This window comes from Eriocheir sinensis, chromosome 41, assembly GCF_024679095.1.
Source record: "Eriocheir sinensis breed Jianghai 21 chromosome 41, ASM2467909v1, whole genome shotgun sequence".
In the NCBI taxonomy this organism is placed as follows: Eukaryota; Metazoa; Arthropoda; class Malacostraca; order Decapoda; family Varunidae; genus Eriocheir; species Eriocheir sinensis.
Genome location: NC_066549.1, coordinates 13,897,047 through 13,924,742, shown reverse-complemented (window position 1 = coordinate 13,924,742; position 27,696 = coordinate 13,897,047). Strand labels below are relative to the sequence as shown.

The following is a 27,696-nucleotide window of genomic DNA, read 5'->3' as shown; positions in this document are numbered from 1 at the left end:
GGGTTCGAATCCCTGCGTAGGAAATCGGTGCCCTCTTCACCCATAATGTTCATCTTCCAAGTATCCTCATAAATGGATACTTGGGAAAACCTTGGGAATGGTAAACTGCGGTAACTCGTTTGTCACAGGGGGTTCGTGGTGCAGTGGTTAGCACACTCGGCTCACAACCGCGAGAGCCCGGGTTCGATTCCCGGGTGGAGTGGAAAAATTTGGGCGGCTTTTCCGATACCCTACGCCCTTGTCCACCCAGCAGTGAATGGGTACCAGGTATTAATCGGGGGTTGTGTCCCGTCTCCTGGGGTCTGTTCCCTTCTCCTATAATTCCTTCCCCTTCTGTCTCTCCGGCATATGACCACAGATGTTGCGCCGACTAAACGAAACTTTCCAACTTTCGGATGTCACAATTCCCCTGTGTTCCGGGTTGATGGAGTTTCATGCACCATACGTTCAAGGGCCAATGAGACGGAGATAAGTACCGAGGCCACGCGCGTTTATAGCGTATGTCCACAACTTTACTTTTTTCATCACAACTACATACAACCTATGACGTAATAGATACCAGTTTACGCAAGGAGGCACAGAAGAAGAAAATATGCGAGGGGACCCGTCTAGGTACACGATAATCAGTCTACTGGTGATATAAATAGCGGTGACAAGGAATGCCGGTGGGGCCACATACCTGAAGGCAAACTATGATATCGATGAGAGGAAAGAAGTGATTGAAATGTATCTTATGGCGGCGGTATTAGTAGAGTTTGATAATATAACACCTCTGTCTCATTTATTCCTAACCTGTGCACAATGGTATAAAAAAAGTTGCTACATCACAGTTAGTTCATCTTGCAGTATCTAGCAGTATGTGACGGTTGTAAAATAATAACACATTTTTTTTTATTTACACTATTTAGTAACCTCTTGCACACCTATACATTAAAAGTAGATATGTAAGTAAATAAGTAAATGTTGTTTTAAACGTATCCTGCATAAAGCTCTTAATCTTTATCCCTAACTTTTTTTGTAGATAAAACTGTATGGAGTACTGACACATCTATAAACTTTGCGTTCTGTACTATACATGGAGTGCAACACTGGAAACATAACTGCAGTGCTTGAGAGAGAAGAAATTAAAAGGAAATGAGTGAAAGGGGGAGACGCGAAAAACATGATTGCACCGCTTAAAGTCAAGAAATTAAAAGTAAATGAGGAAAAGGAAGGAAAAAAGAAACATGATCGCACTGCTACAGAGAGAGGAAATTAAAAGTAAATGAGGGAAAGGAAGAAAAAAATGAAAAATATGAGAAAAAAAAAGTAATCAAACTAATAAACAAATAGAGAAAATAGGTAAATAAGAAAATAATGAAAATTAATAATAAATGCATGATAATGAATAAGCATAATGTGTGTGTGTGTGTGTGTGTGTGTGTGTGTGTGTGTGTGTGTGTGTGTGCTGCTTTTACGGTAGAGGAGGCAGGCCAAGGACAACAAAGTATAAAAATTCCCCGCGTGACGCTTCTCCAGTAAAAGAAGATGCGGGAGGTGCTGAAGACAGTGATCAAATTTAATTCCGCAGGTGTCGACAAGGGCTGCGTGGATTGCTTTGTTTATTTGTTTGTTCGTGTATCTAATCAGAGTAATTAATTTAATATGCCTCAGTAAAACTTGTCCTACTTAAGTTGTTTCCGCATCTTGCTGGGCGTGAATATCTCAAGTTAGAACGCAAGGCAGATAAAGCAGGGGTACCATTTGTGCGCAGTAAACCCCACAAAGAAGTGGCTAGCGTGAGGTGTATGAACGAGCGTCCATTTCTGGAAAACGTTGCTTCCATGAAAAGGCACCAAGTGTTTAGTCAAGTGTTTTATTAGACATTGACACTTCGATGAAAAAAAAAATTCAGCGAACTGTATACATAACACAGCTGGAGGCCACCCTATAAAGATGAATTAACACGCTCCAGCTCAAGCCATCATATTCATAGCCATTCCCATACTTCGAGTCATCAACAACATATTTTCTTTGTCGTAGCTTACAAAGACAGTGTTGGTGTTTACATCTGTCAGCTTAATTGCGTCTTCTGGAGGCATGTCGCCGTCTCCAAGGTTATAGATTATAGTCACTTCAGTAGAGTTTTCCTGTTATTAGCACACACACACACACGCACACACAAGTCGATGCCTGCTTTGGGTCACTTAGTGCTGGGCTGTAGTGTCGCCAGGACCTCAATCATACCCTCTGCGGACCACTCAAAACGTAACTCCTCTGCCCCTTCACTCCAGGACCCGGCAAGGTGAAGATGTCCTGAGTTCTTTGTAGTTTGGAACACACACACACACACACACAAAAAAAAAAAAAATTCTCTCTCTCTCTCTCTCTCTCTCTCTCTCTCTCTCTCTCTCTCTCTCTCTCTCTCTCTCTCTCTCTCTCTCTCTCTCTCTCTCTCTCTCTCTCACATTATACTGCATCTTTGACATTTACCGAAACAAGATAACTTGATAAATTTGTTTCTCATCACGTTCGAGAGAGAGAGAGAGAGAGAGAGAGAGAGAGAGAGAGAGAGAGAGACGCTGCCTTTTTTTCAAGTTTTTAGGCACAAAATAATAAATCGTGGCAACAGCGGGTGGCGTGATGCTCTTCCCTCTCTCTCTCTCTCTCTCTCCCGCCCTCTCTCCCTCCCGCCCCCACTCCTCTCGCAGCTCGCTCTCTCGGCCAGCATGTTGCATCAGGTTCAACATTAGGGGGCGTGCACACACACACACACACACACACACACACACACACACACACACAGAGAGAGAGAGAGAGAGAGAGAGAGAGAGAGAGAGAGAGAGAGAGAGAGAGAGAGAGAGAGAGAAATCGATTGGGGGTTTGGTTTGAGAAAATAAAAAAACGAAAAAAAAATGACTTGCGCATTTACCACCTCATTGAACACGTCTTGTAATCTGCCTTATCTATATTCCTCGGTGTTTGTGGCCCCCGATAGCGGTCCTACCCGTGTTATCGTCGCTGAGGCACCTGAGAGACGCGTTATCTGCTGCAAGGATGACTCACAGCCTGCCTCAACCCTGGCCTTTGACGTCAGGTGGTAGGCGGCCGCGGGTAAGGCGAGATCGGAAGGGAATCACCTCAAGTTGCAAGTAGAAAATATGCTTCACACGACATCCTACAAGAGATGGTGTATTCTTTAGCAAGAAGTAGGTGGAGATTATTAGGGTGATGGTGTTGGTGGTGATAGTTGTAGTGGTGATGGTAATAGTAGTAGTAGTAGTAGTAGTAGTAGTAGTTGTTGTTGGAGGAGAAGGAGGAGGAGGAGGAATGTGCGTAGGCGTAGACAGATAATCAAAGACAGGAGAGGTATCAATATCGCATATGATTTAAAACTGCAAACATAAAACTGGGACTTGGAACTTGAGGAAAAAGTGCATTCTTTTAAACTGTAGTCAAGACCCGTGTGTGTGTGTGTGTGTGTGTGTGTGTCTCTGATAGAGCGGGAACGTTCATCGGAAGGAAGTATGGAACGGAATAACAATCAAAAGGGAAAAACTGAGCAAAGTTAAATAAATGGGTTAGGAAGAGCTACAGAGAGAGAGAGAGAGAGAGAGAGAGAGAGAGAGGAGGGGGAGGGGGGACAAAATCATTGTCGGTCTTTCCCCACGAAGGTCAAAGGTACATTTTCAAAGGTCTTCGTAGTATTTGAAGTTTAAGCCAGAAATTATTCATTCGCGACTGCATGAGCCAAAGGCATGGAATAGAAGAAAAAAAAGTGTATCGTGATTTCCATTGCACGTTACTGAATGCTTCTCGTGATGGATTAATCTCTCTCTCTCTCTCTCTCTCTCTAATGACTAGTTGGTTTGCTTGCTTATTATTCCGTTCTTCTTTGTCTTATATTTTCTTCTCTTTCTTTTATCCTTTTTCTTCTTCTTTTCTTTTTCTTTTTCCTTTCTATTCTGCTCATCCTCCTTTTTATTATCTATTTATTATTATATACTATAGTCAAACCATTTCAAATAGTCCGTTTAGGCTTTCGATTCTGCGGGTCCTTTCCTCCCCTCTGCTTTAGCCACACAGTCCCAACACCTATCCCTTTCTCTCATATGTTACCTTTATGTAACATATGAGAGAGAAAAATGGGTGTTGGGACAGTGTGGCAAACTAGAGATAAGGAAAGGACCCGCAGAATCGAACTCCCAAACGGACTATTTGAAATGGTTTGACTATACTATAATTATTGTTTTATTATTTCTTACTTCCGATATATACGCACCGTGCTTCATCACTACTACTACTACTACTACTACTACTACTACTACTACTACTACTACTACTACTACTACTACTACTACTACTACTACTATTACTACTACTACTCTGAGAGACTTATAAGGAAATTCCATCTAAAGTTATTAACCAGACTCAAAATAAACCGGTTCGTCCCCTTCCTCATCGTCAGCCTTTTTCATCCTATTCATTTCTTCATTTTTTTTTCTTTCTAATCGAGCCAGTTTGATTCCATATAACACCCTGGCGCCCCTGTAGCTGGAAAAAAAAAATGCAGCATACAGCGGGGATCACATCGCTTTCCGGCCACTTACTTGCTTGTTTGTGTTGGACGTTGTGGTCTGTTGTAAAAAAGGCACCCTCGGTAATAGGTTTTCTTTCTCGCAGGGGTCCGTTTTCTTAGGTGTTGGTAAAGGGAGACATTATTATTATTATTATTATTGACAAAACGGCCATAAAGCGAGCTACATTACCTTTCTTAACTTTATTTATTCAGATATTTTCTTCTTTTTTCTCCTTTTCTTATTCTTATTCTTCTTCTTCTTCTTCTTCTTCTTATTATTATTATTATTATTATTATTATTATTATTATTATTATTATTATCATTCTTCTAGTTTTCTACCTCATTATTATTTTTTTTATCAGTATCATTATTGACAAGCAAAGGGAGAGTAGCACAGTGCACACCTTCCATGCATCTTCAAGGTAAACAGAATCTTCAATGGCGGGAGGTGTGAGTGTTGGCGTATACGGGCGATGACTCAGACCCCTCGGGCCCTCTTGAGTTGAACCCTCCTGACCTGCGCCTCTCGGAACTAGAACTCCTCCCCAACCCCCCACCCGACCCTCCCACCCTCACCTGACTGGCCGCTGGCAGGTCACTGGGTGGGGAATACAAGGTCACCGAATCTGACCAGTCAAGTGCGAGAAGAGGTGAGGTGAGGTGCGGGAACAGAGCAAGGGCATCCGCGCTTATCCAAACAAAGGTGGCTCGTGTGTGTGTGAGATAGAGAGGTGTTGAACAACTGTGAGTGGGGAATGAGTGATTGGTAGAAATAGTAAATCAGCCAGCCAGCCTCATTGTTGATATACGTGGTGGTTACTGCCCTGGGTGACGCCTATATAGTGGCCGGGTGGAACAAGAGGAGGGAGGGCTAATGCGTATCACATTTAATGACAGAGGTGTTTCCTGTGTGATGGAGAGGTGAGGAACAACTGCGAGTGGAGAAATGAATGATTGCTAAAATGTGTAGATCAGTCAACAAGCCTCATTGGTGTTGGAGTGACGGCGAGTAGTCAATGAAAAGAGAAGAGGGAGAGCACTTCAAATTTTATGACAAAGCTGGTTCGTGTGGAAGACATGAAGGATGATTGTGCTGTGATAAAAAAGTGACTGCTACCATTAGATAAAATTCAGCCAGTCAGCCTCTACGATGGTGGTGGTGGTGGTCCGCGGCGCTTAGTGAGGTGAGGAAGTGGGCAGGTGAGAGGGAGGAGGGGCTTGTTGCTGCGCGCGCCCACACCCACACATTCCATCCACTCCACGCCAGTTCCCTCTCGCGCGTGGCTGTGGGCTTGCATGGTTTCAGAACACTTCATTTTTGTAAACGAAGAACCAGTGTTTTGTATCAGTGTTAGAAAGACATGGTATGGCAGTGTTATGCTTACGTCCCAGGGTGTTCTTGAAGTCTGGAAAAGTATTTGCAAAAGTGTTACTAACTCCGTGTTATAGTTCTACGAAACTACTCTCCCTCCCTGGTGAGATGAAGTGCGGAAACGTTCTGATGTGAAGTATGCGGCTGATAACGTTTCTCTTCGTGTGATAACGTTCCCATTCGTGTCATATCGATGTGCTATTGAAAGTTCAAGGACAGACGCTCATTGGCATATATGGCCTAGTGGCTGGCTGAGCTGGGTTCACGAACTCAAGCACGCCAACACAGGCCGTTGTTAGCTGTTCTTGTCAGTAGGCGAAAGTTAGTTGGTTCATATATTGGACATTGCTTCCGAGGACAGAGAAATGAGTGTTCGTTGTGTTTACGGGAACAACTGGCTGTCTTGACCCCCGTGCACCCATTGCTTGACATGGATTGTAAGTACATAGTAAAGAACGAGGAAACCTATATGGGTGAAACGAAGTAACTGTCTTGTGGTGAAGTGACTTGTATTCATTTAGGCTATGTCGAAAGGGATTGCAACAACTGAATCCTCCTCCTAGCCCTCCATCTCCCTCCTCTTCTGCACTTCCTGTAGCAAAGTGTAGCAAAGTGCGATCACTATAGATGGGCCGGCCCAGGAAGTGTTTTCCCCACCGTTTAGCCATCGGCCATGAATAACAAAGGAAAAGTATTTTGTATGTGGGTATGCCGTTAGGAGCAACAAGTAGCGAGCTGTCTCATGCCTGTAATTTTGGCAGATTTTTTAGGGGGGGCTAGAAGGCATCATAGGTTACTGAGGTGTGTGTGTGTGGGGGGGGGGGGTTAGGGTGGCGGACTTGAGTAGCTGGGAGAAACTTTGAAAATGAAGTACTTTTAGGGGCATTTTGAAAACATTGTGGCGGCTATAGGCCCCCTACCCCCCACCAGAAATTACGGCCCTGAGTCTCATTTTAACCATGAGCTGTTACAAGAGAAAGAAAGGAAGAAATTATGTCATGGTGAAAACTGATGAATAACCTTAATGTGGTATCATCAAACACATTTATCATGGGTACCAAAACAAAACAATATGTAACCTTTCGGAGCAACGTGTAGCGGCCACTTTTTTATCCTTTTCATCAGCTCTCTGCCATGAAAAATATAAAGAAGAAAATGTATATATGGTGTTGATGAGTGACTTTTATCTTTCTCTTTTAGTTCGGTTCGTAACATTCAGGCTTCGTAGATCGCAAGTGTGTATCGTTAGTCAGGTGTTTGAAATCGTGGTCAGTTTATCAGTAATTGCCTGGGTGCAGATATGTAGTTTAAGACAAATAGTGAGAAAAAAAATAGGTCACAGATTATTCACCGTTGGAAAGGGTCATTCATTGGCACATCCGTATATCAGTCTTGTGTGAACGTTAATTGATTCATTAATTTATTCATCTATTTATTTGTTTATTTATTTATTAATTTATTTATGTATGTATGAATGCTAAACCTGAAGTGGTGAATCCAATAGAAAACTAAATATGGGAAAGGTAAATATTGATCCGCACGTCATGAAAGAACGGCATAATTGAGCATGTAATAGCTGCTCCTTAGATCTTGTTATGATGTAGAGGTGTGAGAGAAACGTAGCCCAGCACAGCTGTAGTGGAAGAGTTAAGGACTTCAAGGGCCCTCTACAGTATTTTGGTAATGTATTGCGTTCACACTTGGCTTGTATAAACTCTTAACCAAAAGAATAATTTGTATACATAGGTGTCGAAATTAGGGTGAAATATAATGCTGACAAAAACATTAACACTAACACTACTACTACTACTACTACTACTACTACTACTAATAATAATAATAATAATAATAATAATAATAATAATAATAATAATAATAATAATAATAATAATAATAATAATAATAGGTACTACTACTACTACTACCACCACTACTACTATTACCACTACCACTACCACCTCCACTACTACTACCACCTCCATTACTACTACTACTACTACTACTACTACTACTACTTCTTCTAGTACTACAATTAACACTACCACTACTATTAGTACCTCTACTAGCACATCTATACTACTACTACTACTACTACTACTACTACTACTACTTACACTCATCTGATAAAACACGTCGCTTGTTTTTTGCGTGATAGTGTTTCATTGCGTATAGTAGTCATGTGAAACTTTCCATCCATATCAAAATCGGACATCGAAGTTTCCCCTCAAAGTACGTGGTGAAGCTTAGGCACCTAATTATTCTTTCTAGTCAACTGTCAAGGTGATGTGTCAAGTTAATAAAGCTGCGTCATGCTACATCTGAAATAAGTTTTTATTTTTTATTTTTTATATATAAATACTTCCCCGTGTCATCCTTGTTCAGTTGTGTATTATACTATGTTCACTTACACCTAATTTTTTTCAAATGTTGTATTAATATTTGTCAACATTTTTGTGACTACTTTGGCTTTTTAATTCCATTTTTTTGGACGGAGTTAGGAGTGTTGAATTTTCACAGTTTAGTCAACATTTTGTAAAGTCAGTCATAAAAAGTGATATAACAAGTCAACAAAACCAATTAACCACGCCTTAAAAACGTGTCAGAAAGACAAATCATCCACATTACTGTTAATAAAGACTAAATCCCTTCATAAAAACATACGACGTTTAACATATCAGGCGTAAATAAATATTTAAAATCAAGCCATTGGAACTATATGTCGCAAAAACAACTGCATGCAAGCCGAGTTGAGCATCGATCTCTCAAGGCAGATGTTCAGGGTAAAGGCAAGGCATTGGCTGTAGCTGTCGGTGTGGTCCACGGGGGTTACGTAATGCGTGATATTCGTGTCCTCTATACAGTCTGCAATGACGAGATGAGGATTCTGCCGCAGTCGGATATAAGAAATGCAAGGTTTTAGTAGAACATGTTTTCTCTCTCTCTCTCTCTCTCTCTCTCTCTCTCTCTCTCTCTCTCTCTCTCTCTCTCTCATCTCACTGAGACCCCCCCACCCCCCCACCACCATCACCTGTAAACACGCCCCCTGCCACACACCGGAAGTTCACACTGGATCACCCACACGCACCTCCTACCGTGACCTGAGGCAGCCCGTAACCCCCCAGGCGAAGAGAGGGCCGAGGGACGAGGGGGAACGATAATATGGGTCATAATGCTTTGGCTCCACCCCAACGAAATGAATGAGATTGCTTTTCCAGGTTACTCAGCTTTTCTTGCTCTGATTGGCATGCTCCCGGAAGTTAGCCATAAGCTATTTATTATCCAGTCGTCAGAATTCAGTTGTCATGTCGAAGTGGACGTGAAGGCATATATTAGAATGGGCTGATAGGCTGCGGAAAGTATTTCATAGAGTTGTGAATTATTAATGTTTCGCTTTTCGATCGGCAGTTTAGAAGGAAAGTATTTCATAGAGTTGTGAACTATTAATGCGTCATAAGTATTGTTGTTTTCATCATTACATACTCTTTAATATGTTCCATTGATGCAATACTGGTTTCGTTGCTGTTGTTAATTATTCTACAACAGCTGTTGTATCATGATAAATGATTCTGAAAAGGGTTCCCTGGGATATTTAAACAAAAAAAAAGAAAGATCTAATTTGCAAAACAGCCGCTAAAACGGAAAGCGATGTCTTTGAATAACAAAAATCCATCTTGTGTGAATGTTAAATCTGGATTGGAGAAATTCAGTCTAATTCCCTTGAAAAGGAGTACAGCTGTAAACAAACACACACTGCACTGTTCCGACGCTCCACGAAAGAAACCACTCAATCTCGTGTCACACCGTAGTCCCATTATACCTGAGCCGCACAACACGTGGGGAGGCAGGCCCCAACACACACACACACACACACACACCGGCGTACACAGTTCCGAGAATCGCCGGCCGCGACCCACTGCCAGTGTCTGTGTGGGGCACCTCGGCTTCTCTTCTGCGTACTCCAAAGATTAGCCAGCACTGGAAACCTGGCTGGTGGCTGCTATACTACTTGAAGCCGGTCAGGTCTCGGTCTAAGTAATGAGGAAAGATATGTTCTGTATTTAATTTTTCGAATGGAGAAACGTGGAATAACCCAAGATTTACGTATCAACCTTACCTCAATTATAGCCAGCAAACACGAGTCTACCTATTGATTCTGCAGCGCTCTCTCTCTCTCTCTCTCTCTCTCTCTCTCTCTCTCTCTCTCTCTCTCTCTCTCCCTCAAACACACACACACACACACACACACACACACACCAAGACTGTATCAAATAAATTAGCTGAAAAGTGACTAGCTCAGTCCTCTAAGAGTGATTATGAGTATACTTGCTGTAGTAGCTACTTGCGGCTTCTTAACTGTTGGAATTATGCAAAGAAAAGGAGGAAGGGAGGCTGTCAGTCACTCTTTCTTTACGTTCTCAGTGTTGTGGCGAGATCGTTAATTCCTGGAGAGGCTAAACGAGTTCCTGGAAGAGCGTGACCGGAAGGAAGGCAGTGGTGGGCAGGGGAAGGAAGGAAGAAGGCGGGAATGGGGCGCGGGGAGAGGGAGGAGGTGCATGAGGTTTTGTTGCTATGCCGGGGGCCGTGGTCAAGTTCAGGGCCGCGGCTTCAATATTTCAGTCTGACACCAGACTCCTCCTTGTTTGGAGGTACTGCGCCGTGTCTCTTCGCTAGAAAGGTCGTGCGTTACTCAAACCATTTAGGCTCTCTCTCTCTCTTGCTAGTTGGAGTTCGTAGAGAAATCGAAAGGTAGACGTGGGGACGGAAAATACGAAATTGCACTCCATTTTCAGAAGTGACTAACTGCACCGAAAAAAAAAAAATGAACGTTTTGCCAAGAAGGACTCAGAAATGTATTCTTGCATCGTATGAGAATGGGATTGTAAGCTTTATATCATTGGATTCCTATCGTACGTGCAAGTAACTTACCTCAAAATGGACTTTATTCTTCGAAGGCGCAATAGACGGTAAGACTCGTGTATAACCTTTTAGTATCATAAGTGTATCAATCTTTCTTTAAGGGGAGAAAACAATTTTGTCCTTTTTTTTATATTATTCAGCAACATTTAGCAATAAGAGATAAATATGTGACTCCAGCCATTTACCTGAGCCTCGTCTCCCTACAGCATGCTGAGGATGGAGGAGGAGCTTCAGAACCTTCAGCTGCACTCCCAGCGATCAACGCCGCTGGAGCCTCAGCAAGGGCGTTTTCAAGAAGGCGGAGGGTCTGGGGAAGGCGGCGAAGGCAATGTCAGCAGCCCCGACTCGCCCACGGGGATGCATATCAGATACAGGGACGGCCAGCGGGTCAACTGGCTGGAGGGCATCATCGGGTGCCTGCGGCCAGTCTGGACCATCATCGGCAAGGCGGCGCTCAGCGAGAAGCAAGCACACAGTGAGTTTCTCGCCCCCATGCGGTTCACTAATGTGTACCTTATTATGATTTTTTTTATGCGGTATTCAATTTGCATGATTTCCATATTTATTAGGGTAAGTTGTTTATCTTGTTTACACATTCATTTACCGAACAGAATGCTGCTTATCATGTTCCATTAGTCTTCGTCATGTTCCTTTTGCTTGGACGTGTTCTTTCAAAGCATGAAGACGTGCTCAATTCAGAACTGGCCTAATAGTCACTCAGTGGTTGATGACCAAAAAAACAAAAAAACAAAAAAAAAAACGATTCAGAATACTGTAGAATGAACTGAGGTCCCATGAGACATGTGAGCCGAACTCGCCTGGCGGAAGGCACTCCCGCTCTCTGCCACCCCTGCTAAGATTAATCAGTGGATTAATGTTATCCCACCACAAGACAGCAAAGACAATGTAATGCTAAATCACAAAATTCAACCTGAAATACGCTTCACATAAGTAGCTACTTAAGCAAGAGGCCAGTCACCGTACGCACGAGGCACCTCCCGTAAACCTATTGTTATGCCGGGCGTGTTACTTGGGTTCCGTGTCGCCGTCAGGAGACTCCGTGGGAGGGTAAACTCTTTGCACAGCTTCTGTAGTTTAATATTCTTCCTTAGTAGTACACTTCACTCTGACTCTTCACTTACCACTAGCTTACTGTGACTGGGGCTGTCTCCTCTCGCCCTCTTCTCCTATATATATCCAGGACAGTGCAGTCTAGAATGTTACAGTATATTTTAGATCATACAAGAACATGTAGCAAAAGTATATGCGAGTTGGCAACACTTCCCACGGGGCACGGACGAGGCTTTGCTCCCCGCCCCCCTGCTCGCTCTTCCCGGAGTCATCTAGAGCCCCATGGACGCCGGGGGAAGCTTCCAGCACAACACTATAATGCCACCCATCACCACCTATCCTCCTTATCCATTAATTTATTTACCCTTTGTAGAGAATATCGTATTAGCACTCACCACATGACTGCCAAGTTTTTTCCAGTCGTAACTGCCAAGCAGGAATGTTGCACTATTGGTAGTATGTGCCACTGAAGCATGCAAAGTAAGTCGCGTCAGAGGCTAGATCTCAACGGGCTAACATACAGAGTAAATTTGCTTTCAGCCCACGTCTCCGAAACTCTCACGATTTCAAGAATCGCGTGTGTGAAGGGGCTCTGCAGCATAGACATTTTTTTTTCTGCTGTAGGCTGGTGGGACAGGTGCGGTGGCTTCCTGACACATCTATTTCGTACACGTGCCCCATGTGAAGGTCTCGTGCGGCGTGGAGCCATGTTTGTATGAAGGGACTGTTACGTAATCATGATTTCTCTCTCTCTCTCTCTCTCTCTCTCTCTCTCTCGTGACCGTTTTATTTTCCAGTCTGCAGCAGACTCCTGCCCCTCACATATGACCTTCCCTTTCCTTTTCACAGCCGACAACTGGGAGATTCCATTCGAGGAAGTCTCGTCACTGCAGTGGCTGGGGTCCGGCGCCCAGGGAGCCGTGTTCCGGGGCCAGCTGCGAGGCTCATGGGTGGCCATCAAGAAGGTCAAGGAGCAGAAGGAAACAGACATCAACCACTTGAGAAAACTCAATCACCCCAATATCGTCCAGTTTTTGTAAGTACTATGCCTTGGTGGAGTCACACTCATATATGACAATTAATGACATTTATGACAATAATTAAACATGTTGACTTCTCTTTATTTTCTGATATTGATCTCTTAACCACTTCACTAGTATAGAGGTAGGTCAAGGTCAGGTGGATAATCTGACTTCTATTTTTTTTTAATTTCATGTAACTTGTTCACAAAGCACAGATTGATACATAAAATAAAGATAAAGGCAAAGTTAAGGACATGCACTGTAGAGGCTCATGGCCTCGGTGCTCATCTCCTCATTGGCCCTTGACCCTGTGGCTGGGTTACCACAGTTTACCTTTCCCAGTTGTCCCCAGGTACTCATTTATCTTCCAGCCCAAAGGAAAGGATGAATAGCTGGGCACTAACTTCCAGGGCTCGGATTCAAACCCAGACCCTCGATTCATAGCTAGGAATGCTAGCCACTATTAATTTATACTCGATGTAATGTCCTAGGGGATCATGAAAACTGCCATTTTCATATTATCCAGCTTATTGTCTGGATTTATGACCCCCGTTTCATGATTATTTGAAACTTTGCTCTGAAATGACACAGGGTAGCTAGCGATCCTTCAAATTTATTTTGTATAAACCCTTTGGTACCTCAGTTGATGAAGTAAAGTCACTGAGGAGTAGAACTCACCATATAGCTTGGAACCTCAATTCACTTTTTCTTTTCTTTTTAAAGAAGTCATTTGTAATCTAACATAGCTGGGGGATCTGATACCTGCTGAATTGTTGCACTGTTTAATGAATTGTATATGTACGTACATGTTTTACTAAGCAGTCACTTATTAGCCTTTTGAATGTTGTCCTTTTGTGAGTCTAGAAGACTTTCCTCAGTCAAATCCAAACTTTTATTAGCTGCTTCATATTACTTCCCTCCCACACACACACTTCCCACTGTGATCAATATCCTTCTTGTTGCCCTCCTTCTCATCTTCCTTATATTTTGCAGGGGCGTGTGCACAGCAGCACCCTGTTACTGCATCGTGATGGAGTATTGCCCCTATGGTCCCCTCTATAACCTCCTCAAAGATGGACAGGACATACCACCAGACAGGGTTGCTAATTGGGCCAAGGAAATTGCATCTGGCATGAACTACCTCCACCAGCACAAAATTATCCACAGAGACCTTAAGAGTCCAAAGTGAGTCATAAATAGTTTAATAATTTAATTATAGTCCAGTTAAGTTAAATTGGGGATAAATATCATGTTAATAAATATATGTAGTTTTGTTTGTGAACAGCTCTTTATTGCAATTTTTCCAGAAAATATGTAAATGAGAATAATGCAATTGCATTACAATGTTAGTTGATTATGTATTGAGTCAGAGCAACTGAAATAATTTTTCTGAGGCATGCTTATAAGCAGATTGGATGGGGAAAATAATTAAATGATGCTTGAAATAGTAAATGCTTTGGGCATTAGAGGAGCTCAAATTCCAGACCAGTACAGTTTGATCACCTGCAGAAATTGAGAGATGACAAAGTGCATTGATGTGTTTAACGATTATGTAGGTTGTAGTTGAAAAAGACTTGTATAATGTAGTAGTACCAACGACATTAGATGTGTGAGAGGAGACAGGAATATGAGATTACACTAGGCAAAGATGACAGGAATAAGTGAAGGTTCTTTTGTCATGGCAATTCCAGAAAAAAGAGTTCTAAATGATATTGTAAGATGCACATGGAATTAACCCTTTTCTTATTCTTATTTGCCCACAGTGTCCTGATTGGAAGTAACCAAGAAGTGAAAATTAGTGACTTTGGTACTTGTCGAGAGTGGAATGATGTCAGTACAAGAATGAGTTTTGCTGGCACTCTGGCCTGGATGGCCCCAGAGGTCATTCGAAATGAGCCCTGCAATGAGAAGGTTGACATATGGTAAGGAGGTTTGAATACCGAACGTCAAGCTGTTCTCATCAAACAAATAATCATACAAGAGGAAGCTCTAGAAACAGTTAACCAATATGCATATATACTTTAGACAACTTGCAGACAAAATCATGGCCATTGAAATGAGTTATATAAGAGGTACATGTGGTGTGTCAGGATGGGATGGAGAAAGTAACAATAGCATGTATGAGCGGTTTGGTATGGGTGTGACAGAGAAAGGAGTGGAGTGGGTGAAGCGTGGTGTGTTAAGATGGTTTGGACACGTGATGAGAATGGGGGAGAATGAATTCATGAAGAGAGTGTATGAGGGAAGGATTGAGGGAGGGCGTGTCAGGGGAAGACCACCTGTGCAGTGGATCAATAGGGTGAGTGAGTATTGGAGCGAGAGAGTTGGAAGTAGCAGGATCGAATGTGCTGAGAGGGAGTGCCAGAACAGGGAGAGATGGAGACACTTCTGCCGCGGCCACCCCTGGAGGGAAGTTCCTGCGAGGGAGCAGGGCGTCGGAGATATAGATAGATAGATAGATTGTTCACAACTCCAAAGTTTCACCATTTAATTTTCTTAGAATCCAATACTGAAGTGCATGTTAATGATTTATTATTTATATTGTTTTAACAGGGAAAATTTCATTGACAGGAAATATTTGGAATATACAGGTATCCATTAGTCATATAAGTTATTCAAAATATTGTGTTGGAAATTGTTACTCTACAAGCTGAGATTTTGTAAGTTATGTAATGAGACAAAACCTACCTAGACTCAATCTACAACCTTTTTCATCCTTGACAGGTCTTTTGGGGTGGTGCTATGGGAGTTGCTGACATGTGAAATCCCATACCGTGATGTTGACAACTCTGCCATCATTTATGGGGTTGGATCAAGTTCACTGCACCTCCCTATACCTTCTACATGCCCAGATGGCTTCAGGCTCATTGTACAGATGTGTTGGAACAGCAAACCCAGAAACAGACCTTCTTTCAAGTACATTCTCATGCACCTTGACATTGCTGCTGTGGAAATCCGCAGCACACCTCCAGAGACTTACTTCAAGACACAGGTAAAGATGAAAGGCTGTTTGTGGTTCTGAATATCACAAAGAGAATAGCTCTTTAAGGAAAGGCTCACATTTAAGTGATTTTCATATTCATGATGTTCAAAATGATGTTTCATTTTTAGAAGGGAGAGGCAACACTTGAGCATAATGGTATAAACATGTAGGTGCCTAATGGTGGTACTATTTGTCGGGAGGCTTCACGTTAAGCAAGATTTATGCACTCTTAGTTATACATATTCAAAGTTGCTTCACCACTTTTATTGCCACATTTTGAGAAAATACTAAGAAAAGTTAACAGTATTAGCAAGTGATCATATACTTTTCAGTTACACCTAATGAAAATAGTTTGAAAAAATTATAATCATGATATAACTTTAGCAATTGATTCTTGATAATATGCAGTTTTTGGATCTTGGAAGGTGGCAAAGGTAGTTCTGGTGATGGAAATCACCAATTCAAAGAATTCAAATATGAATGAAAATGGACAATTCAAGAACGATACAACACAATATACCATATATGAGATATTTTGATATTCTGTTGTTGATATGGGATAGACTACATGTAACTGACAGAAATGGTTAAGTTGTGAGTACAAGCTATGTTTATGGAATATGTTGTTAGTGTGTCTCACAATCCATAGGCAACAACTGAACTGTAGTTCACTTGTTATTGCTGCCATCACTTTGTTCCTTTATTGTACCCATAAATTTACAATGTATTATTTCTTTAAACATCTATTTCGCACCATTTTACTCATGTGATTTAAAAATGCATTGATATTTTCTCTCAAAATTAGTTTCAGAAATTGAGCAAAAAGATGATTTTAGGAATTAACTAGGTGAATAAATTGCAGAACTTCATGTACCTCTACAACTCTGGCTAATTTTCCCACCAATCTTGCTGCCATGCTTTCTGTTCGAATAAACTTTTCTACTATCTTTCCAAATCTATTTTACCTGTTTTTATTGCCCCCAAAACTACTTCCTGCTCCTAATTTATTAGTTATCTTCATAGATGTCATGGAAAGCTGAAATAAGACAACAAATGGCATCCATGAATTCCCGAGCCTCGCACATCCCTCGTCTAGAGGAGGACCTTGTGCAGAGGCGTCATGATGAACTCAAGCATGCTCAGGTGAGTACAGACCACTACAGCTTAGTATTTTGTGATTCTCATAGTATTTGAGCCATAGGGTCCTGAGCTTGTATTTTCCTTGCAGTATTTAATGATGGTTATCAACCTGGAGTAGGTAATTCATCTTACTTCTGTATAGAAATAAGTTTACATCCTTATTTTTCACTCCATAATTACTCCTGTTTTCATATGTTCACATTTGTGTTGGTGTTGTACAGGACATTCGAGAACACTGGGAGAGGAAGTTGGTCATTGCTAATGACCTTTATCTTGAGCTGTCAGCTGCCATGCTGCAGTTAGAACAACGTGAAAAGGAGCTTCTAAAGTGAGTTTTACCTCCTCTTTGATTGTACATAATTGTTTTACCACCTCTCGTTGAAAATGCTGTTGGTGTCCTCGAAAATGATTATCTTAAGAGTTGTCTCTTATCTGTCTCTTTTTGCCCTGCTGGTCTTCTCCCAGACGGGAACATGCCAACCAGATCCACAAAGGAAAGCGGAGAATTGTAAAGCCACTCATCCGTGCTCAGGAGCGTTTACAAGCCAGGCGGGCAGGTGGGGGAGGGGGAACAGCTACATCCTCAACCCCCACCAGCCCTGACACTCAGGCTCCTTCCCCAGCCCGACAACCATCTCAGGTCAGTGAAATCTTATGAAACATAATCAAACTCAAATTTTCTACATTCCACAATCTTAGGTTATAATCATTTCTAGTTTTATACAAGCTATTATACCTTTAAGTTAGCACAGACTTAACTGAATTATTGATTCATGAGTGGCTCCATCCCCCATAAAAAGAAAAAAATAACAAATTTGCACACAGGAATAAATTATAATCCAAACAGTGATTTTATTTTAATAGGATATAGAGACACTACTCTTACTCTACAGCAATTATTTAGTTGACATTATGACATGTAATTTTAACTTTAACTACTTGAAAACTGCACAACATGTATAATAATGAGCGAGTAAGGATTGCATGCAATTTGTGACTGCCTGAAGTGACACACACACACACACACACACACACACATCAGGGCTGTGTGAATAACACACACACACACACACACACACACACACACACACACACACACACATGTACACACACACACACACACACACACACACACGAGAGAGAGGAACAAGAGGACATGGAAAGAAGTTGAGGGCGACCACGTGTAGGAGAGATGTGAAAAAGTTTAGCTTCCTAAATAGAAGCATTGAGCTATGGAATAGACTGAAGGAGGAGGTGGTCTGTGCAAAAAACATTCATGATTTTAAGGAAAAGTTGGATAAGAGTGGATATGGAGATGGGACAGCGCGAGCATAGCTCTTTTCCCGTATGTCACAACTAGGTAAATACACACACACAGACGCAGACCACAGAAGTGAGAGGACGTGGACAGACGAAGCGGAGAACAACAATCTATTTGTCAGTCAAAAGGGCCCGAGCAACAGCTAAGTTATTTAAGTCCCGTCTCCTAGGAGTTCAGAAATTAAAAGGATTACGAGAGAGTGAGAAGCGATAAGTAAAATGGGAAGGAGAAGGAGAGGAAGGAGGTTGGATGGAAGGTAAAGAAAGATTCAAGATGGTGGACTCTCTGGCGGAGTCTCCTAATCGACGGGGAGAGGACTCGGGGAAGAGTTGTGACGGCTTAACGCCAAAATCAGCAATGGAACCGGTACAGTGGAAAATAATAAACAAAGTGGAGCAGGACTGTGACAAAACAGTGATAGAAATGAGGAAGTTGAGAGCGGAGTTTGGGGAAGTGATTCAGGCACTGACCGAAGTTAAAAGGAGAGATGATGAGGCAAGGAGAAGAGACGAGGAGACAAAGAAAATGGTAGAGAACTTAAGAGAGGAAATAATTAAATTGACTAAGGAATAGTTGGAAAGCCAAAAAGAAATAGCACAACTGAAGATGGAAAAATAAAAAAGACCATGATACAAATTTTGAAAATGGAAAGAGAGATTAGTGTGATGGGGACAAAAGAAGACATGGAGAAGAAAATGGAAAAAATTATAAAAAGAGAGGTAGCAAAGAAGATAGGAAATGATCAGCAGAGTGTGGGTGTAAAGATAGAGTAAAAGATTAAGGATGTGGTTAATGATGAATTGAAGGAGTGGAGAAGTGAAAAAGACAAGGAAAAAACGAGCTTTAGGGAAATTCTAGAACAACAGCAACAGGAACAGAGGCAAGACATAGGAAAAGAAGTTGTGAATGTACTAAAAAATAGAGAAGCAATGGTGAGGGACAAGCAGAAAAGAAAAACTGTGTTATAGTGTTTGGTGTCAAGGAAGAAAAAAACCCAGTGAAGGCTCAGAGAGAGTTACGAGAGGAGTAAGGTGAAAAGTATGTTGAGAAATATGAATACAGAAGAGGAGGAAAAGATAGAGGAAGAAGTAGATGAAATATAGATTGGGAAGATATGAGTAAGGAAGAAACAGACCACTAAAGATAAATATAAAGTCCCAAATGGCAGCAGAAACTATACTAAATAGATCATGGAAACTAAACAACTCTGAAGAATATAAGCAAATATATGTTAGGAGGAATATGTCAGAGGATGAAAGAATGAAAGCTAAGGAAATGATAAATGAAACAAAAAAGAGAAATGATGAAAGATCAGAAGAGATTTTTTATTTTACTTTATTTATTTATTTTTTTATTTTTTTATTTTTTTAAATGATGAACGAAAAACTGATGAATTGGTGAATAGGAGGCGAAAGGAGGGAGTAAGGGTGTTGATAGAAAGAGGGGAAAAAAAGGGAAAAGGGAAGAAAGGTTTAAAGATTGCGTACACAAACACAGATGGTCTTCTATCAAAGAAAACTGAACTAACTGATTATTTAAGGGAGAGTGAACCAGATATTATATGTATAGTGGAAACAAAGCTTGTAAAAGAACTGGAACTTGTGCTGGAGGGAAAGAGCAAGTTCAACATTTGGAGAAAAGATAGGAAAGAAGGAAATTAAGGGAGGAGGAGTGATGATAATGATGAAACAAAACTTGAAAGTGACAGAAATGAGATCTGGAAATGACAGTTCGGAGGTGATGGGTGTGCAGGTACTGGTAAAAGGTGGAGAGAAGAATAGCATAATAACAGCCTATGTTCCCCCTAAAATCAAAAGTTGGAATGAAGTAAGATATAATGCTATGGTGGAAAATACATTACGGGCACTGACAGATGAAAAAAAAATAATAAAAAGGTAATATTAACAGGAGACTTCAATTGCAAAGAAGTGAAATGGGAAGATTTTGTAACGGAGGGTGGTGAAAATACTTGGGGAAGTAAACTATTGAAGCTGGTAACAGATAACCTGATGACGCAGTGGGTGCAAGGAGAAACAAGGTTGAGAGGGGATGACGAACCATCAAGACTTCACCTAATTTTCACAAAAAAATGTGGAGTTGGATGAAGGAGTCAGTCATGAGTGCCCCTTAGGAGCAACCTTGAACTATTGGGGATGAAAACTTTGGAAGGATGTGAATATCAAGAAGAGGCTTAAAAAGAGAAAGGGAAAAACTACGCTAAGGCAGATTACATTGGACTCAAGACTTTCTTCGGTGGGGTAGACTGGACTGATATGAAGAGGAGTACTAATCTTCAAGAGAAATATGACACTTTTATGAATATTTACAACAAAGGAATAGAGATATATGTTCCATTCTACACAGTAAAAACTAAAGGAGAGAAAACATGGTTTGGATGGAGGTGTGAGACAGCAAGAAGAAATAGAAATAAGGCATAGAGGAATTTAAAGAAAAGACCAAATAAGAACAATAGGGACAAATATAAAAAAGCAAGAAATGATTATGTGAAAATAAGGAGAGGAGGAAGCCAAATTTGAAAGAAGAATAGTTTTTAAATGTAAAGAAGAACCAAAAATGTTTTATAAATTTGTAAACGTGAAGTTAAAAAGAAATGAAGGAGTGAAAAGGCTAAAGGAAAAAAATGTAACCTACAAAAAGGACAAAGAAATTGCAGAAATATTAAATAAAAATTTTCATAAAGTGTTTACGGAAGAAACCGACTTTGACTGGGGTCTCGAAAATTGCAATGAGGGGAAACTGAGTCATGTAAAGGTTGATAAAGGAGAACTGATACAGCTGATGAAAACCTTAGATGGAAGGAAAGCTATGGGACCAGATGGAATCTCGGGACAAGTGCTAAAAGTGTAGAAATGAATTATTGGAGCCACTTTATGACATAATAACATGCTCTATAAATACAGGAAAAGTGCCCTTAGAATGGAAAAGAGCGAACATTGTACCAATTTATAAAAGTGGAGATAAAACTGAACCACTAAATTATAGACCAGTTTCTTTGACAAGTGTAATGTGCAAGATTTGTGAAAGTATAATAAAAAACAATGGGTCAGACATTTAGAAAAGGAAACATGATAAATGAAGGACAGTTTGGATTTAGAAAAGGGCACTAACTTACTCCATTTCTACTCAAGAGCAATAGATGTGGTGCAAGAGAGAGAAAAGTGGGCAGATTGTGTATATCTCGATTTGAAAAAAGCTTTTGACAAGGTTCCGCACAAAAGGTTAATCTGGAAACTACAGCAGTGGGGAGGAATGGGTGGAAAGGTTATCGAGTGGATGAAGGATTACTTAACAGGAAGAGAAATGAGGACGGTGATTAGAGAGGGGAAATCAAATTGGAGGAGAGTAGAGAGTGGAGTTCCCCAAGGCTCAGTTCTGGCACCAATACTGTTCATAACATATATAAACAATATGCCAAAGGGTATAAAAAGTTATATGAGCCTTTTTGAGATAAAGCAAAGTTAATAAGAAAAGTGAGAACGGAGGAAGATTGTGAGGAGCTGCAAAAAGACCTGGACAGAGTGTATAGATGGAGCCAGTTATGGGAGATGGAATTTAATGCAAACAAGTGCCATGTTATGGAAATGGGAAAAGTAAAAAAAGACCAAGGAAAACATACAGGATGGGAGAAAAATACTTAAAGGCGGTACATGAAGAAAAAGATTTGGGAGTAATGATGCAAGACACATTATCCCCAGAAAAGCACATAAACAAACTGTTTGGAGAAACCTACAGGATGATACAAAATATAAGGGTATCATTCCATTTTATGGACAAAGAAATGATGAAGAAAATAATAACAACAATGATAAGACCAAAGCTTGAATATGCTGCAGTTGTGTGGTCACCTCACAAAAAAAAGGACATCAGAAAGCTGGAAAGGATACAGAGAATTGCAACTGAAATGTCCCAGAACTCTCGAATATGACGTATGAAGACAGATTGAAGGAGATGGACTTGACGACACAGGAACAAAGAAGGGAGAGAGGAGATCTGATCACATTGTATAAGTTGGTACACAAGTTTGATGAGGTGGATAGAGATGATCTCTCCTTAATCGCGAGAACGCAGGGGCTGAGAGGACGTAGGGAGAAACTTAATAAAGGAACCTGTTTGAGTGACTTAAAAAGTATAGTTTTCCACATAGAAGTTTTAACACATGGAACGGCTTGCGGGAAGAGGTGGTGGAGGCGAACCGTGTCCAACAAATGAAGGAAAAGCTGGATAAATGTAGATATGGAGACAGGACTATTAGAGCTTCGCTCAGGCCTGGTAGACTACAAATAGGTAAATACACACACACACACACACATGCATACACACACATCATAGGGCAGTGGTTGCTGCACTTGCCTCACAACCAAGAGATCCTGGATACAATTCCCTGGCAGAGTGGAGATGGATGGGCAGTCTCCTTTAATCCATGCTCCCTGTCCACCCACCAGTGAAAGGGTACTGGGTGTCATTTGGAGGTTTTGTCCCACCTCCCTGATGTGTGTTAATGTGAGGTTTCAGCTTTACCTAGAGACTCATTACTTATGATTTCTGAACTCATTTCGAGGTGGTACTGGCTGGTGATCACATCACAAGTCTATCACATGGTCAGACCAAGGTGAATTACACACATTGAAAAAATCAAAAAATGTTGGACTGAGGGGAGACACCTTAAAATGGATGATAGACTATTTGAGGGATAGACAGATGAAGAGTGTGGCAAGGAATCATATGTCAGGGTAGACCAGAGTAACAAGTTTAGGTTACCAGTAAAACTTTAATTCACACAAATTACATGGTGGAAGGAGTAAAAATAGCTACACCATAGTCTGTTGATGATACAAAAGTAATGAAAAGAGGGGTGGAGGAAGAGGACTGTAAAGTAGTTGAATAATATAAATCCTAAACTTTGTACTGAAGACTAGAACCATCTGCTGTTACAGAGTCGCTCCAAAAAGCCACTCTACACTGAAATGGGAACCAACAACCTGCCGCTCTCCACAACACGCCCAGCCTCCCTCCACATAGGTCAGCCCCTGGGTCACAAAGCATCATCTTGTGCTGCACCCGCCCTCCCTGAGGCTGGGCAACAAGACACTGTAGATGGAGGCCGTGTAGGCTCTGGGCGCAGGAGGACGCGCCACCACCAGAGAAACAAAAGTCATGGGGGTGTTGTAGCATATGTCAGCTCTGCCACCAGCCCAAGACATGCCTTGCCACCTGACAGAAGGGTATGTGTATATATGAATGTTTCTATTTGTATTTCTATTGACTGGAAACCATGTGAATTGGAGGTGTGTTTATTTATTTATATTTTTTATTTTTTTATTCTTTCATTCATTTTCCTCATTTATTCAGACTATCTCAGAGTACTATACTCTTCACTCATCCAGTCACTCCACAGCTTACCTCCCAACCATAGAAAACTCTTACACATCCACATTACTTTCTTCATCCCATCTTGACACACTACATGCTATTCTAATATAGGTCTTCCTCTTCACATATTTGTACCTTCTGTGCTTCATTTTGTATCCATGTCTCTGATGCATGACAGAGTTGGGACGAGGATGCTACTTCGTATACCCTATTTGTACCCCTATGGTCACACCTTTTTTTTATAACTCTCTGCCATATCTATTAATTTGCCCTTTGTTGCTCTCTCATTTATCTCTCCCTTCATATTCGCTTTTTTTCATTAATGGAGGCAGCTCAAGGGCAAAACAAGAACAGAAAAAGTCACAAAGCACTACTCCCATAAACAGAAGAAAGGAGTAGTTTCAAAAGATAAGAGGATTTCCAGATGATTAGTCATACATATTAAGTATGATTAGTGATATTCCCCTTGATATTCGCCTCTTGAAACTGTTCAAATCATAGGAAGAAGGAAAACAAGGATGCACAGAGATACACAGTGATATAAGCAGACTACAAGATACCAGAGGCCAATTAACATACACAGCTTCTGATAATAGGCTATTCACCAGAGACTTTACTAGTGACAAGGATGAGAGAATACGTATAAGTATTGGTTAACTCTTGCATAAGGAGTTTGGACACAGAGATGAGCTATAGTAGAAAGTCATGTACAGTCTTGCTGTGGGAGGGGTCAAGGCACACAGTCACCTACCCATTGAGCTATTTCATAGAGTGCAGCTGAATTTAATAAATTATTTTATTGTACACGTGATATTTCTGAAGTTATTTTTAATAACTAGAGTTTTGAAAAGACTACTGTACTGTGCAGTTATGTGACAATTTTTTTATTACCTTATTAAACTAGGTGATGGACATGTTTCTGTTTGAAGTAAAAAACATGGCTTGAGTGGACATAGTTTTAACTTCATTGCAGGGGGGGAGTAAGTTTTGAAGCTATTTATCCATTTCACATTAGTTGTCAACTATCATCTGGCATTTTCCATAAAAAATTAAGCAAAACTCCTAGTTGTGTTTTCCTTGTTTTTCCTGCAATTTGTTAATTATCTCTCACAATTTTACATATATTTTTATCTTTTTAAATTAAAGGTTGGCTCAGAGATGAGGGGAAGATTTTTAAATACAAATAGATGCAATAAAAACTTTTATGTTCACAATAACTGTAAAGCTTAAGCAAAACCATGCCTGATGATGTAGTTTTGAGATATATATATTTCTTTTCAGGGGTACAGCTTAAGCCCCAGCCATGAACGTGTCCCAGTCCTGGTGGACTCTGGAACTCAGACAGACCATATGGACATGAGTGAGACTGACACATCACCAGTGAAAACCCCAGGGCCACATAAGCCTTCCTCCCTCCCTCTCCAGTCTGAAGAAGGTGGTGGTGGTGGAGGGAGTAGTAGTGATCCCACCAACCCTGCTTGTGGTCATACTGCAACTGAGACCAGTCCCAATGGCAACACACTTCCAGAACAACAAAGTCCCTGCTGTGAGCACTGTCCAAGGCAACAGTACCTCCGCTTTACTTCTACAGACTCTAATGACTCAAACAAAAATTTCCCAATGGCGACTCCAGTTGCTGCGCGCCTCGCTGAGAGCCACCAACCAGAGTTTACCATTGAAGAGACACTGCAGATTCTCAACAATAATGAAGATGATGTGGATATTTTGCATCAGCTGAGTGACAAATGGGATGCAATTGAAAGGGTCTTGGCAGACAAGAAGGCTTTGCCAACTGGCTACTCTCATGTCATGCACTCACCCCCAGATATGAGGTATGACTCCTCAAAAGACTTATCAGAGTCAACACCTATGGAGGTTGGTCAGCCCCAGATTGAGGGTATGTCACAGAGTCAGTCCCCTTCCTCAACCAATGATGAGGAGGAGGATGACGATGAGGATGACGATGAAGATGATGACGATGAAGATGAGAGACATTCTAGTGTTGATCCAGACATCCTCAATCGCAACTCTGATATGGTAGCCTCCAGTGAATTAGATTCTAGCCATGATTCTGTAGAGCATGAAATGTCTGCCTCTGAAGAGGATGAGGAGCCTCTTGAGCCTCACTACCAAGTTCTAAAGCGAAGATGGTTAGTATTTTGTAATATTTTTGCATCCTTTATTAAAGTTATTGACTATATACATGTCAAACACATCTTTTATGCAAGAATCACTGTTAATATTTCACTCTAACTTTACTTTTAGCTTCATGCGGAGGCCACTACCTCGTAGCAAGAATCACCGGGGTGTTTGCCTCACCCGGTCCACTCACAGTACCCAAAGCAGTGAAGGAGGTGGATCTGAGGAGGAGGGCAGGGATGGCCCCAGTTCAACACGACACGGCTACTATAGCAGCAGAGGAACTAGTCTGGATGGTATCAGTCGCTATGCTTCCAGGCTTATGGTGAGTTGATGGACAGTATGTGTAAAAACAGAAAGGGAGTCTTTTGTATAGCTTTGCCTTTGGATTAAGTTTCCAAAACAAGGTAGGTATGAGTATCAGGAATAAAACTGCTCTTAGATCTCTGTCTCAAACTATTAATACTATATCAGTATACTTATTTAAGAAACCTGAACTTCTTTGAGAATTCCATTCTTAAATACTTTCATTAGTCTTGTTGCCACATTATTTCTTGAATAACTTTTTTCCATTTGGAATGCTTTAGGAAACCTTTTTCAAGTTCTTGATTTTAAGACATTTTCTGAAATGGTGATTACTATTTTTATGAGGGGGTAGTAACATCAAGGCTAAAACCTTAATTCTCAGAAAGTATAAAGCTTAATCAAAGAAAATAAGGGAATAGATGCCTAATCATTGAGTGTTAAATTTTTAATTTCCTTCCTAAAATTCCCTATATTCCTATATTCATGCATTTTCTGGCTGCTAGGTCTTATATTGTTTACTCTAAAAGATGTAAATTGCAGTGTCACAAATAATAAGGAAGTAGATAGGGTTGCTGAAAAAATTTACACCAAACTATACAGTGATAAAGATGGGCAGGAGGGTTGTGGTGAGGAGAGTGATTCACTGAACTTGGAAGTTCCCAGTGTAACAGTGGATGAAGTAAAGAAAGCTTTGAAGGGATTGAGTAGGTACAAACCAGGAAAAGAAGATACCCTAACTATAGAGATTTAAGTAATTTCATACTAAAATATCTAGCTCAAATATATTCAAAATGCTTGAGAAGTGAAGAGCTTCTAGACCCTGGAAAAATTACACCATTATGTTAATTCACACAAAAAAGGTTACGTAGAAGATTAGAGAACTGCCAAGCAATTATAGTTTTCTCTCTGTAACCTGCAAACTTTTTACGAAGACTGAAACAAAGAAAATAAGTACTACACTAAACTCAAACCTGCCAAGAGAAGTAGCTGGATTTTTCAATGAATATTCAACAATTGTCCACATCCACATCATGTAGAAAACTGCTGAGTACAGTAAACCAAAGTTTGAACTTGGCTGAGAAATGTCTACTGGCTTCACAAATGGCAGTGTTCATATTTATCGAGTAAAATATTATAATATCAGAATATATTATTGACTACATTATTGGATAATATCAGAAATAACTTTGCTGATAAACAGAGAAAAGTGCAGTGAGGTTGATTGAGATGATCAATGAGGTTGTCAATGATTTTGGTGAAGAAAACTAACATGATATGGGAGAGGATGGTTGGATATGCATTAAATAGGCTTCAAATGAATGATAATGAGAATAGAGGGTACAAGAGATCTGCCGATTAGTAAGCTGTAATGGAAAAGTCTTTATGACTGAGTGAATTAATTAATCTGGGATGTGTTTTTTACCTTAATGCCATTCTCTGCCTTAAGACAATTGTGGGAGATTGTAACCTGTTTG

At 40.8% G+C, this 27,696-nt stretch overlaps 1 protein-coding gene across 6 annotated transcripts in view; it reads left to right on the top strand.

Moving 5' to 3' along the window:
• LOC127009688 (mitogen-activated protein kinase kinase kinase 12-like) overlaps positions 1-26,240 on the top strand; it is a gene marked incomplete at its 3' end in the record, with an annotated part of 46,782 nt that extends 20,542 nt beyond the window's left edge. For 2 of the 6 annotated variants that reach the window (XM_050883006.1, XM_050883009.1), the window contains 11 exon segments: positions 11,055-11,323; positions 12,769-12,955; positions 13,935-14,126; positions 14,705-14,863; positions 15,666-15,933; positions 16,948-17,067; positions 17,286-17,394; positions 17,520-17,704; positions 23,341-23,628; positions 25,058-25,926; positions 26,042-26,240. In XM_050883006.1, the coding sequence (XP_050738963.1) occupies positions 11,055-11,323; positions 12,769-12,955; positions 13,935-14,126; positions 14,705-14,863; positions 15,666-15,933; positions 16,948-17,067; positions 17,286-17,394; positions 17,520-17,704; positions 23,341-23,628; positions 25,058-25,926; positions 26,042-26,240 (2,845 nt within the window). 6 annotated transcript variants of the gene reach the window in all.
• Between the last annotated feature and the right edge of the window lie 1,456 nt (positions 26,241-27,696).